The sequence below is a fragment of the Aquarana catesbeiana genome, linkage group LG02 (assembly GCF_042186555.1).
Source record: "Aquarana catesbeiana isolate 2022-GZ linkage group LG02, ASM4218655v1, whole genome shotgun sequence".
Lineage (NCBI taxonomy): Eukaryota > Metazoa > Chordata > Amphibia > Anura > Ranidae > Aquarana > Aquarana catesbeiana.
In genome coordinates, this window is record NC_133325.1 from 513,469,462 (window position 1) to 513,482,489 (window position 13,028).

Here is a 13,028-nt window from a genome sequence, read left to right on the forward strand (position 1 = left end):
CCTGCAAAATTGTATATTTTTGGCTTTCTGCACTTAGTCTTTGTCTATTTTACTATATTTCCTGGTTTCCTTCAAATTTTTAAATTTGAAGTTACAGTGGAACAGTTGTGAAAAACAAACTGCAAGAAGTTAATTCACCATCTTGCCTCTATTAAAATGAATAAATTACCCCAGATTTAGGGTGGTGTGAATTATTATAAAATATTAGGTGGCAAACAAAACAAACTATGCCTACAAAATAGATTCTGCTTTATTCCCCCCCCCCCCTTTTTGTTGAAATATGGTGATTGTGAGTGCAGACATTGCCCAGAACAGTTGTGTAAGTATGCAAACCAGTGAAAATTGACGTTTTCCACAAAAAAAAGATTATGAATTTGGGTTTCTATAGATAAACCCATTTGCCTTTTTCTTTGTTAATCACAAGTATGTCTGAATGGGAAATCGTATATGTGTTGTATTTTAGTTTTCATCACTTGTTTTCAGTACAATTTTCTTGCTTTTTCTCAGCACTCAGATTCTTCTTTTTTTTAATGTCAATATCCAGCTTTAAGTTCTCTATCTGAAGGTAGAGGTACTGCACCTGCAGATATTTGATCCACTCATCTGGGGTTGATGTACACCTTCTAGCTTCTTCTTGCAGTTCCCAAATGTTATCACATATGGATGCTGTGAGAGGGGATAATGATTATTGCAATGCATGCTACAAGATATACCTCATAATCATTATATTAACTGAATCCGTAAATTGAACCTCACTTCCCAGGTTTTAACTTTAAAATTGTTCTTTTTTCTGTACACATAATTAGATTTTTTTAAAATGCAAAATAGAACTATAAAACTAATATGCAAGATCATGATATCTAAGATGACTTTTAATTTCAAATAATATGTTTAAGAGAAATTGTTTTTTCTGCTGTTTAGGAGAAATGTAGGGAAGGTAGCACTAGCAACAAAGTAGCTGAGGTGGCTATAAAAGAGTCCATCTGCAGGAATACTTTTCAACCTCATGCAATTATAAATGTATTAGATCTATGCACATATATATATATTTTTACCTGCACAAAAATACTTACTGTATACAATCCCAGTGACTTATCCACAAGCGATTCAGGACTTTCTTATCTAAGCAAGGGGTCAAAATTGGTCTGGTGAGTTTGCAATAGTACTCTAGTGTTGGCACAGCTGGTGAGTGTGGAATAATACTCTTTGGTGTTGGCACAGCATATTGGAGCACAGTGTTCTTATATTGGAGAAGCACACTGGTGATAAATTCACACAGATTTATTTAACACTTTTCTGGGACTTTATGTTCATATTATTATATTATTATGTTTATATTATTTATCTATTTTTCTTGAGTTACTGCAAGCGCTGTTTGTGTTAGTTTGGTTTGTTCACAGCTGCTGCACTCATTCTCATGTTAATTGGCATGAGTATTTAATTTGATTTTAGTAGGAAAATCTATATTTCTCACTCTGTACATATGAAAAAAGTCTTGGTTGGAGTTCTACTTTAACTTCTGCTAATTTACTATCTATTTCCAATCACTACTTTCTGTATATTTATAAAGTTTAAAATAAATCCTATCAATGCAACCAAACTAATCGTGAGAAGGATAATACAGTAGTTGCATTATTATGACTCCTCTCCTCTCTTATTATTGATTATTATTTATTTCCAAAATATCTAGGTGTCTTAAAGGATACATTTACCTTTACAAAAAAAAATTTTTTTTTTTTTTTTTAGGAGCTTGTAAACCATTGCACCTATGATCAGCAGATCCTTGGCGTAATGCCAGCTCCTGCAGACTGCCTGTGTAGCTGTCTGCCCATACCTCCAATACAGGCAGGCAGTTACTGAATGAGAAGAAGCTCAATGAACTACCTAGAACACTCATCAGCACCCTGGTAGTTCACTGAGAACTAGAAGCCGTTTGCCACAAAGGCTGTCAGTACTTGTTACATAGTAGGTGAGGTTGAAAAAAGACACAAGTCCAACCTATGTGTGCACATAGTTCATTGATTCACAGGGATCTGTGAGTTCCACCCATAAGGCTGCACTCTCTTTGAATCGTGGCAGCGAGTGTGGGGAGAGGATCCCCAGGGGGCAGGGGAGAGGGGTCAGATGCAACACGTGCAGAAAGGTGAACTTATCATTTAAAACATTAATTTAAACAAAATATCCCAAATCAACATTGCCAAGTTCGATTCTCTGTGAACAAGAAATGGTATTTCATGGGAAACTATTCCTTTCTTCTTTTCTGTATTATCTCTCGGTGAGCAAGGAATGGTATTTCAAGGGAGGCGACATTCTTTTCCAGCAGGCTAAAACATAAATTCTCCACAAGTATGCAAAAACTAATTAACTGGTTCATGTTGTCTCCCATTTCCTTCTCCTGTGCTTTTCATTCTGCACTCCTGTGACCCGTCTTCAGCTGACAGTAGGCTAAAGCCTGCTGTCGGCTGACTTCACTTAGCTGGTCCAGACTCTGGAGGGTTCACAACTTTAATGTCAGGATCCACCGAGATCCCTGGACCGGTAGCTGGCTCAGCCTCTCAGTAAGCCGCTGAGAGCCTGAGGCAGCCACACTTGCCCCCTCCACAGCTCGGTGCTCCAGTGAGTGCTGGAGGGGCAGAGCACTGACAGTCACTGGCACTGAAGACCAAAAAGTGTGCGATCAGAGGTCTTTGATCACTTAGTTTTTAGTGTAGAGGCAGCAGGGGACAGATGCAGCGGATCAATGATGCAGCCATCTAGGTGAGTATGTATGCTTGTTTTTTTTAATTCCCAAACTTCTCTTTTAATAAACAGTCCAAAAGCATTTTTCAGAAGGGACTTCTATTCATTGTCATTTAGCACCAATGTTGATCCCCAGTAACCACTTTTTTTTTTTAATCAGAATAGCCTAATCTTGTACACAATTGTTTTATTTGCTTAACTTCTGAAACTGAGCAGTTTGCCCTGGTAACCTGTACAGTATATAAAAAGGGAAGGAATTTATCAGACTAGGAGGTAGAGCTTAAGGCTGAACTTTGTCCATCTGATGCACTAGGTATCATTTCACTCCCCCCCACAATGTAAAAAACCTATTAGCCTTTTTATTTAATATTTTAGGCAGGTTTCACCCCCCCCCCAGCCTCTATTCTAGCATCCTGGGTCAGAATGATATCTTCTGTGCTCTGAAGCCTCCCTGGATATGTACAGTATGTCACACATCTCAGGATTCGTCAGACTCCAGTCATGCAGCCAGAGGTGGGGGGGGCCCAATGGCATGCCATCTGCATGCCATCTTTTTGAACTAAAAAGAAGCACCCAATGATGTCAGCAACCAAGATGGTGTGGTGGGACCCAGTGACAGCAGTGCAGTTGCTTTACAGCAGGGCAATGCTGGATTCGCTGTCTGGGTGAGTTTGTGAATTCTGTATTCTACTAGTGAAAAAATGTAAAAGGGGAAAAAATATAGGGGATGGGGGAAATTAAGTTCCTCTTTAATGTGTATATAAAACCAATACCATATTATTTAATTTAAAATAGAGTAGGGAATAGTTAGTTCATGCATAGTGTCCCTTTTTGTGAGATTCCCATTTAATTCCCATAGACAAAACAGGAAGTGATAGGAAATTCCTCCAAAGTGAGGGAATCCCTGGTTGTCACCAGAACTAGTGGTCCCCACTGGAAGGCTTTCCATCTGTCACTGTTCTGGTGACAACCAAAAAGTTAGAATTTTTCTTTCACTTTCAGTGAAACATGACAAATAGAGAAGGTGAATCTCCTTAAAAGGGGCACAGGCAGCAATAAAAACTTGACAGGTGCTATAATGCGATACAAAACTAAAAATATTGCTTTTAGTTATACTTTCTTTCTCCAGCCAAAACCTTTTAAATGATAAATCGTGATGGAGGGTTGGAGCCCATGTCAAGTTCTACTTGTCATCTCTATCCCCATTTGGAAGATTTCTACTTACTTTTGTCAGGTGTCAAAGAGAACAGGAACTGAGGGTAAATCCTCCTGAGGGAACATTTTCTAGTGAGAAAGACTCTGGTCTCTGTCCCCATGAGGGAGTTTCTCCTTCTCTTCCTAAACAGGTGATGGCTGTCAGACGGAACAGAAAGGTGAGCAATCTGCTCTCTCTTCCTGGTATCACAGGAAACATTAAGAGCAGTGGGAGCCTTTGGTTCCTACTGCTGCCAGCCATATCCTGTGAGGAGGAAGCGGGGGGAGCGCTTGAGCTGTGCTGTGTGTGTTCATAGACGCAGCCATCGCACAGGTGTCCCTGTAGCACACAGCTTGCTTTGGGGGCATTTAGAACAGGAAGGAGTGGCGCCAGCTGGGGACCATCAAAGAAGAGTTTAGGGGCGATTCTGTTTAATAGTGTTGCATTGAGCAGCTAAGTATAACATATCAAAGATATATTTTTTAAATAAAATAAATGAGATCACTTTAATGAATGTAAAACACCTTTAAAATGCAAATATGAGGAAACCAAGGCCAGTGACTGCATTTCTCAAATTTTTCTTTTCCGTGTATACACTTGCTACAAAAATCTTACATATTCCTTACATAGGTACATTTACAGCAGGCCAATGAAAGTTACATTGATGGAAGCAGTCACACCTGCCAGTTTCTTTTTTATGATTCAGATATCTTTTTTTACTGCTTTCAAATCAATGTATTCATAAAGTTTTTTATAGTCTACTTTCCAAACAAAATTAACCAAAATAATACTGCGTAAATTAATTAAATGTAAGCATGTGCACTATCCCTTTAATTCAAACTAAATTGCTGCAATTAAAAGTGTCTGTGCTCCTAAGGCTTCCTAAAACATTAACATCTTATGTTAATGTGGTGTCATTATATGTATACATACATGTAATAATGTGCAAATACAAGCAATTCTGTGCAAAATACAAGAAATCTTTTTGTGCAAATGTCCTTAATGCAAAGCTCTGACAGAATGAGGAAAATTTTATATTTACCTAACGGTAATTTTCTTTTCCAGATGCAAGCATGACAGCATATACGTATGGGTAGGCTCCGCCCCCTGCCCTATCTCAGGACTGGTTATACTATAAGATTAGGTCTCCCCCCTGCCTGCAGCATTCTTATAATTTAGTATCACTGTGAGGCCTTTTGTTTGTTTCTTTATTTTGTTTTAGTTTCGGGAAGGACCTATATGCTGTCATGCTTGCATCAGGAAAGGAAAATTACCGTTAGGTAAGTATAACATTTTCCTCATTCCTGACGCAGCATGACAGCATATACATATGGGTTGTACCAACTCACCGGACGACAAGGGTGGGTACTGCTAAAGTGTTTAAGTTGAGGATTAGATCTATCCCCACTAACGACTGAGATGTATTGTAGTTAAGGCTGCTGGGTCCACAAGAATGGACCCCCAGCGTGTTGAATGTAGACCAGGTCGTAGTTTACATATTAACTCTGGAGGGACTCCTTTGGAGTTCCACCCATGGATGCGCAATCAGTTTGGAAGAGCGGTCTCTGCCCTTACGTGATAGATTTGTCCTAGCCATCTAAGCCCTTTGACTGACTTGATCCGCACCCCTGCGATTGTCTTCCTTGGACAGTGCTTGTCTTCTGATGTCGTTAGGCCTGATAAACCTATCGTTTTGCTTCTTGAAGAAGGGCCAATTCTATGTCTCTCTTCAACCTTGAATCTATTTTCAATGTTTGTGGTACTTCAAACACTTTAGTTTGGATATGCCAGAAGGATGATATTCTAACCCAGGTTGCAAAGACACCAACCTTTGTATAGTGTTGGAAGAGACTAGAGTCATTTTGCCTGATAATTTCAGCAACAAGGTAGTTTATGGCTTGACACTTGGATATCTGAGGTCCTTCTAGACCTATTTGCCATACAGAATACTTATTCCGTGTTACTGGCCATGTTGAGGATGTCTTATCCCTCTGAATGGAGAGTGAGACAATGTGTCTCACACTATTTGGAAGACCCCATGGGGGAAAGAACAATCTGCCCAGGTCTTTCGGAATTGGTTGCCAAGATATGCTACCGTTACTGGATCCCAGAGAGTGAGGACACGACTGAGTTTCATGTATCCTCTCTAGGCTTACTTGTATACAATTCAATCCTTACAGCAAGGAACAGAGAATTCCATCCTTTAAATTCTGTAGGTATTTCTCGTATCTAATGTACTTGAAGTCTGGAGTAGGCGCTCTGACCTTCATAGGATTTCAAACACTAAAGGTGAGACCTCCACTTCTTCGTCTCCAGCATCTAGATATAACTTGTATGGATTTGGAAGATACCATTGGCCGTGCTTTATGAGGTTTTGGACCTCTGGAAGGAAAATAGGATGATATTGTACCCGCATATATCATGGCCTGCAAGCCACAGGGCCATTATTGTTATCACCACTGAACGGCTGCGAATCCGGATAAGGATCCTGGAGACTGGAGGTTAGTTTAATATACATATTGGCTAACCTGCAGACCCAGCTGGCTGTCATTAGTTTCTCTGCTTCCACCTCTGGGAAGCCACCCAGGTTACTGTTAGACCAATATCTTGATAGCCTTACTTGTTGCCGATCCCTTGATCGGCTTCTTGGTTTGGAGACTATCCCTTGTCATCCAACGGCCTTTGTACCTTACGCCGCCTGGCAGTACGTTCTAGAAACCCTACCTAACGGGCTGGTAGACCTGACTGGGAGATACCTTTGACAGAAGTTGACTAGTTCTGCATTCATTCTTGACAAAGAAGATAGGCCTTTCCCATTTTGCTAAGTCTTTGCAGCATAGTTGAGGCTCTTTTTGTTGTGTTTCGAAAAGACTTCAGTCTGTGACCACTGCAACTCTGACTTTTGGACACACTGTCCTCAATCCGCATGAATACCCGATGAGTAACAACTTGTGATGATTGGTATGCCTAATAGCTGATACGCTGAAAGATTATTTAGCTTAGCTACCTCCCCAAAAGGGGATTTTTGTCCTCTGTGGAGTCACTGTTCCTGGTGCAGGAAGCAAGTCTTTCCTTACTACAAAACCAGTTAATACAGTTGTCAACCTTCCCTTGGGCCCTTCGGACCACATGGGTTACTACAGGCTACTTTATCCCTCTAGCGATCGTGGGATGCAACCAATGGGAAAGAGCTGTTTGTTCAAGTGAGATACTTATACTGTTGCTCTCTCTGAGGGTAAGTTTATTGTATTTTTTCAGAGATTCAGAACTACTTCCCGGTACGCCATTGTTGTAATGAGACTAGTTGGTCTCTAGATGATGGCTCCCCCTGACTCGATCAGAGTATGTACTAGCACTCTTTTCCCAGAACCTGGAAGTCTTTGCGCCAGTCTGTTGCCCAAACAAGGCTCACCAGAAGTCCTTGCTCCCGCAAGTCGGCCCCTACTGGATCCAATATCCCGGGAAATGCCCGGAATTTGTGGAAAGGTCACAGTCTGCCCGATGCACTCGTAATGAACTCTAACGGCCATGCAAAGGTACTTGCCGAAACATGGGCATCTTGAAGTGTGTATACAGTATACACACACACACACACTCAAACACACACTTGTGAATGACCACAACATACAGGATATACAAGGTAATACTTACATATAATCACACACATAGGTTGAACTTGCTAGGTCTAAAGACCATCTACAGTCTTAGCCTGGGTTTCCACTATTGTGACCTAAAAATCGTGCGAATTTACTGCGATTTCTATGCGACTTAAATCAATGCCTGTGTATTCTTGATATCCATGGCCCCAAGTTAGATCACAGTGGGATCAAAAGTAGTGTAGATACTACTTTGAAGTCACTGCGACTTGGAGTTGCAACACTATGAATGATACTGTTTGGAAATCCTGGGGTATGATTTGAGGAGGTCAAGCCTTACTGACGGCTAGAGAGATTAATCGCAACAATGGTCTATGCAATTTTGGATCCTCATCCTTCTGCTTGTTATTCAAGTCTTACTTTTGACTAATGACCATGTAGCCACAACCCTTGTGTTCTAATGCGTCATGGAGGGAATGCAATGAATTGGTAGAGAGGAAAGAAAATTCCATTGGCTTCCTTAATGCACTGGACCCACGGATCCTAAGCTCAAATTTACATATAACTGTCAGCTGACCCTACTGGGCGACTTGGGTTTAGGCAAATAAAGATGATTATTGATTCTTTATTCTCCGCTATAGTTCTCCCAGGTTTAACTCTTCGTTACTTTGCCTTTTGGCTATCCTCTGGTCATTGGCGATTAACATAAGGAATTAATCCTCCTTCTAGATATCACCAGATCCGACTTGAACAGTCACCACTCTGACTTAAAGCAGCATGTGTTTACTTGTGGGATGAGCCATAAGGGTTCACTGACCACAATGATTACTGGAGAAACAGCATACAGTCTTGTATTTGCAGTTGCTTTACTGCATCATTGGCTACTCCATTTTCAATCTAGGATCCGCCATCATAGAGAGTTTATCACTGACCAGAGCTCCGCTTTCACCCTGTCTGGGGTCCTGACAGTCTGGCTACCAAAGTGAGCTCAATCCCAGGTCACAAGACACTACTTAACAGTAGTATGAACCTTCTTCATCTCCCTATTTACTTAATGTCCCAGAGTCTCTGCAAAGGATATTGTTTCTTCTGTTGGAAGAATGGCACCCTTGGTTAATCTGGTGAAGCCTGTTTGGCCGGCTGCTTTTGAGGCAGAGGTACCCTTTAGATGACTTTGTTTGAATAGCTTAGTACCCCGAGCTCCACACAGTCAGTTTGGACGGTGTTAAAGTATCCACCTCTTGCTTCTGATATGTCAACTTGCCATAGTAATTTCCCAGAAGCAAGCTCTGAGGTAGAGGTTGCCTTTAAATAAACACAGTTGTTTGATTAGGCTTGGTATGGAACCATTAGTGACTGTTGGCTCTCTCAGTCTCTGCCCATTTGTCACTGCCTCTGGCCTGCAACTTTGTTTTGCATTTTGGCCAACACACCAGTTACCACCAGACCACTATGATTACTGTAGAAATCTCTTGATCTGCCTCTTCTGGTAGTTAACTACATAGTGGTTCCTTCAGGGCTGAAGAGGATCTGTCCCTTGTTGCAGAAGCAGGTTGACTGGTGTTGGTGTTGAGGGCTGGAGAGATTTACACTCATTATGCCCATAATGTCCACTCTTTTAGGATATAGCATATACCTACCTGCCCTCACCTTAGTTAAAGTTGCTGGTCTCTAGGAAGGCTGATTGCTACTGGTTCACAGATGAGCTGAAAGCCTGGAGCCATGTCTGGGAGTATTTGACATAAGTAGTAACCACTACAAAACCACATATCTCTCTGTGGGGTACCCCAAATAACACAAGCAATTACACATTGCTAACAGATAAGTACTAAGGAATGTGACTAAACAGATCCTGACTTTTATTTTAGCACCAAAGTCAGCATGTAAATGCATAGAAATAAACACATAACAGTCATTCATACTGTAGAGTAATGCCCTGTACACACGGTCGGATTTTCCGACTGAAAAAGTGTGATCGGATTGTGTTGTCGGAAATTCCGATCGTGTGTGGGCTCCATCGGACTTTTTCCGTCGGAATTTCCGACACACAAAGTTTGAGAGCAGGCTATAACATTTTCCGACAACAAAATCCGATCGATTAATTTCCGATCGTGTGTACACAAATCCGACGCACAAAGTGCCATGCATCCTCAGAATAAATTAAGAGACGAAAGCTATTGGCTACTGCCCCGTTTATAGTCCCAACGTACGTGTTTTACGGCACCGCGTTCAGAGCGATCGGATTTTCCGACAACTTTGTGCGACCGTGTGTATGCAAGACAAGTTTGAGCCAACATCCGTCGGAAAAAATCCATGGATTTTGTTGTCGGAATGTCCGATCAATGTCCGATCGTGTGTACAGAGCATTAATGTAATCACAGGTAAGCAGCGCAAGTTAATAGTCATCTGACAATTAGCACTAGCAGGTTAAACCTACCTTAGATACATGTACCACGAAGGATCATACCACCACCAAGCATCAATACACACTGAGCCCAGTCTGCAGGGTCAGGCCCCGCGTTAATAGGAAAGTATCACCTGTTATCAGTCCAAGCATTAGTAATACTGCAGACACAGACTTAAACCTGTGAAGCATTAGTAACAGAGTGGCACTATGGACAGTCAGTAAGCTTCGCATGTGTGATATATGCTTTTCAGAAACACAAACTAACAGCATACCTGCAGAAAATAAGTCAAGACTGTAGGGCCAGTCTTGTTCAGTTAATAGGAAGGCTTCAGCCCAGCACAGCACACCTGCTATCAGCATTAGCAGATTTGCAGACACAGCCACAACCCTTCAGAAATGCAAGCTTAACCACATACTTGCAGCAGTAACTGAATATTATGGATTTGTGCACCATGTGGTGCCTTACCACCTGCATGCATCAAGTCCAAACAGAAAGTCCAATGAATGTTCATCCATGGCGTCATGATAAAGGAGCAATCCCTAGATACCAGATGCCCTCACCTCCCTTTCTTCCTGGATCCTGAGTGGGGGAGGTCTATCCCATATAGGCGTTCATGTCTGCCTGTACAGTGGGGAGCTTTGACACAGGAGAGGCTTGAACCTGTGCGGCTTGGTCAGAAGCGTCTGACAAGGTGAGGGAAAAATAAAAATCCTGCTCTCAGCAGTAGCATAACCGGCTGTTAGCAGTGAGGAAAAAAAAGAGAATGCTGCAGGCAGAGAGGAGACCTAATCTTATAGTATAACCGATCCTGAGATAGGGCAGGGGGTGGAGCCTACCAATACGTATATGCTGTCATGCTGTGTCAGGAATGAAGGTATTTGAAAGCAGCAAAACTTGATTTAAATCAGAAAAAGGAAACTGGCAGGTGTGGGTGCTTCCATCAATGTTACTGTAGATTCATTGACCTGCTGTAAATGTACTTTTATGTTAGGAATATTTTACATAAAGGGATAGTGCACATGCTCATGGATAATTTTGTATTCTAAATATCAGAGGGTATTTATTGATACAGCAGTTGAGGTTTGTTATTAAAGGTGTGGCACAGACATACCACTTTAACTTTTCCAAACAATCTTATGATTTAAAGTGGAACTTTAGTCAGAAAATTAAGTCCAGATAGATCACTTTAGGCTGTCCCATTTTGCAGTTATAGCTATGTAAAACATTAAAAAACAAAGTGCCTATACTTTTTTAAAATCCAGTAATGCACTGCCTTAGCTTGCTATGCACATGCTCAATTGCTCTATATTCTCAGCACTGTGCCTAAAATCAGAGCCACTAGAGGCCGATTAGGTTTGAGATTTTGTGTACTTTTATTTTTTGTATATTCCCTTTTTATTGTTATAAATTATTGTTGCTGAAGAAGAAAGTAACAAGGATGACAGAGGGAAACGCAGCTTAGGGAAGGAGAAAAGAAAAGTAGGAGAGGTGACAGGACAAACTCTTCTGTCGGGGAGAATCAAAAGAACTACAAGGATAGTATCTTATCTCTCTGATATTCTCTCTCATCTGCAGCCTGTGACCTTCAGAACTGTAAAGCTTCTGTCAGCCTTCCTCTTTATCTGAGCCAAGACATTCAATCAAGGCTGGAAATGTACATATTTTAATTGAAGAAAGTGACATGTAATATTTGAGACCAAGAAGAGGGGGAGAGATTCAAATAAGGTAGTGATGGCTCAGGGCTTCAACAAAATGGTGGCCTCCAGCAAGAAGAAACAGGAGCAATGCTGGAAGCAATTTACAGCACACACTAATTTTGGTAGCATAATTATTATTGTGGGATGTATAAAGTGATACACTTGTCATCACAGAATTTGCTGATTCTTGTCACTGGAATCTGGTGTATGCAAGTAATCACTTGTATGAAGGAGGCCTAGGTAAATAAATATCTTTACTTTCTTTTATTATTTAAACCTGTATTGTTATTTTACCTTTACACACTGGGGGTGTACCACTCCAAGTTCCATCTGCTTGACAGCTTCTGTAGTTTCTTCTTGAAATCATAGTATATCTGGAATATTTGTATTATAATTAATCATTCAACCGTGTAACAAATACTTTTAATAACAACATACAGTACATCAGTTTGCCATAACCAATTTTGAGTTTTAGTCTAGAGATTGCAAATTTATGGCACATTGAAGTTGGGTAATAGGTTTGCAAAATATTAAATTTGATACTGGCCTTTGAAGTTACAACATATTTGGCCAAGATAATTGTAAGACTTTTTTGGTTGTTCCTTAACAAACTGTTCTAAATCAGAACAAATTCTCCACCCAAAATAACTGCAGAAACTTTTAGTTGATCGAATTGACAATTACAATTCACTACTTTATGTATGGACCCTTTAGGAAAACTGGGTAAAATGTTGGAGACAGTACACGTTTTCTATTTGTTCTTTTTTTTTTTTTTTTTAACAAGAAATTTCTATTTGTTCTTTAATATATGTTATTGTTATATGCAAAAAGAAAATAAAAAACAAAAATGAAGACTATAAGGTCTAAAAATTGTGTACTAAATTTTTCAAGTTGATATTTGGAATTTTTTTCCCTTCGTACTAAGTAATTATCATTGTGTCAGGAGCGTGTGTGATGCACTGCAGCAGACTGGGCTGGTGTGACTGGTACTAGATTTTGTAGTAAGAAATATAAAGGCAATGAGCTTTTTTTGTTTCTGGAAAGTGATTTCTCCTGTTTAACAGGGCTTCTCAAGTACTTTTAGTCAGATTGCAATACAGAGTGAACAAACATAAACATGACTTGAAAAAGGACACATTTATCCAAAATGCATGGCAATGCTGCTCAGCATGACATTTTCATCAAGTGTTTAATAAAGAATTAACATTTTTAGCATTGCTGCTAGAGATGAGGTTCAGACGTAAAGATGTAATATTTGGTCTGATGCCAAACAGCCAAGGCTCAGACCAAATTTTAATTTTTTTCGTCTGAACCATGACTGTTTGGCATTTGTCGAATGGGTGAACTAAATGGGCCCAACCTCCAGCTGCAGCAGGAGGTCCTACATTTAGCA

At 40.4% G+C, this 13,028-nt stretch overlaps 1 protein-coding gene across 3 annotated transcripts in view; it reads right to left on the reverse strand.

Moving 5' to 3' along the window:
* Positions 1-260: 260 nt before the first annotated feature.
* Positions 261-13,028, reverse strand: part of LOC141128474 (C4b-binding protein alpha chain-like) — a 448,459-nt gene continuing 435,691 nt past the window's right edge. For all 3 annotated transcript variants that reach the window (XM_073615780.1, XM_073615778.1, XM_073615779.1), the window contains 2 exons: positions 11,930-12,009; positions 261-666 (listed from right to left, as the gene is read on the reverse strand). In XM_073615780.1, coding sequence (XP_073471881.1) covers positions 470-666; positions 11,930-12,009 — 277 coding nt within the window. In that variant the 3' untranslated portion in view covers positions 261-469. The remainder of the gene's footprint in view (positions 667-11,929; positions 12,010-13,028) is intronic.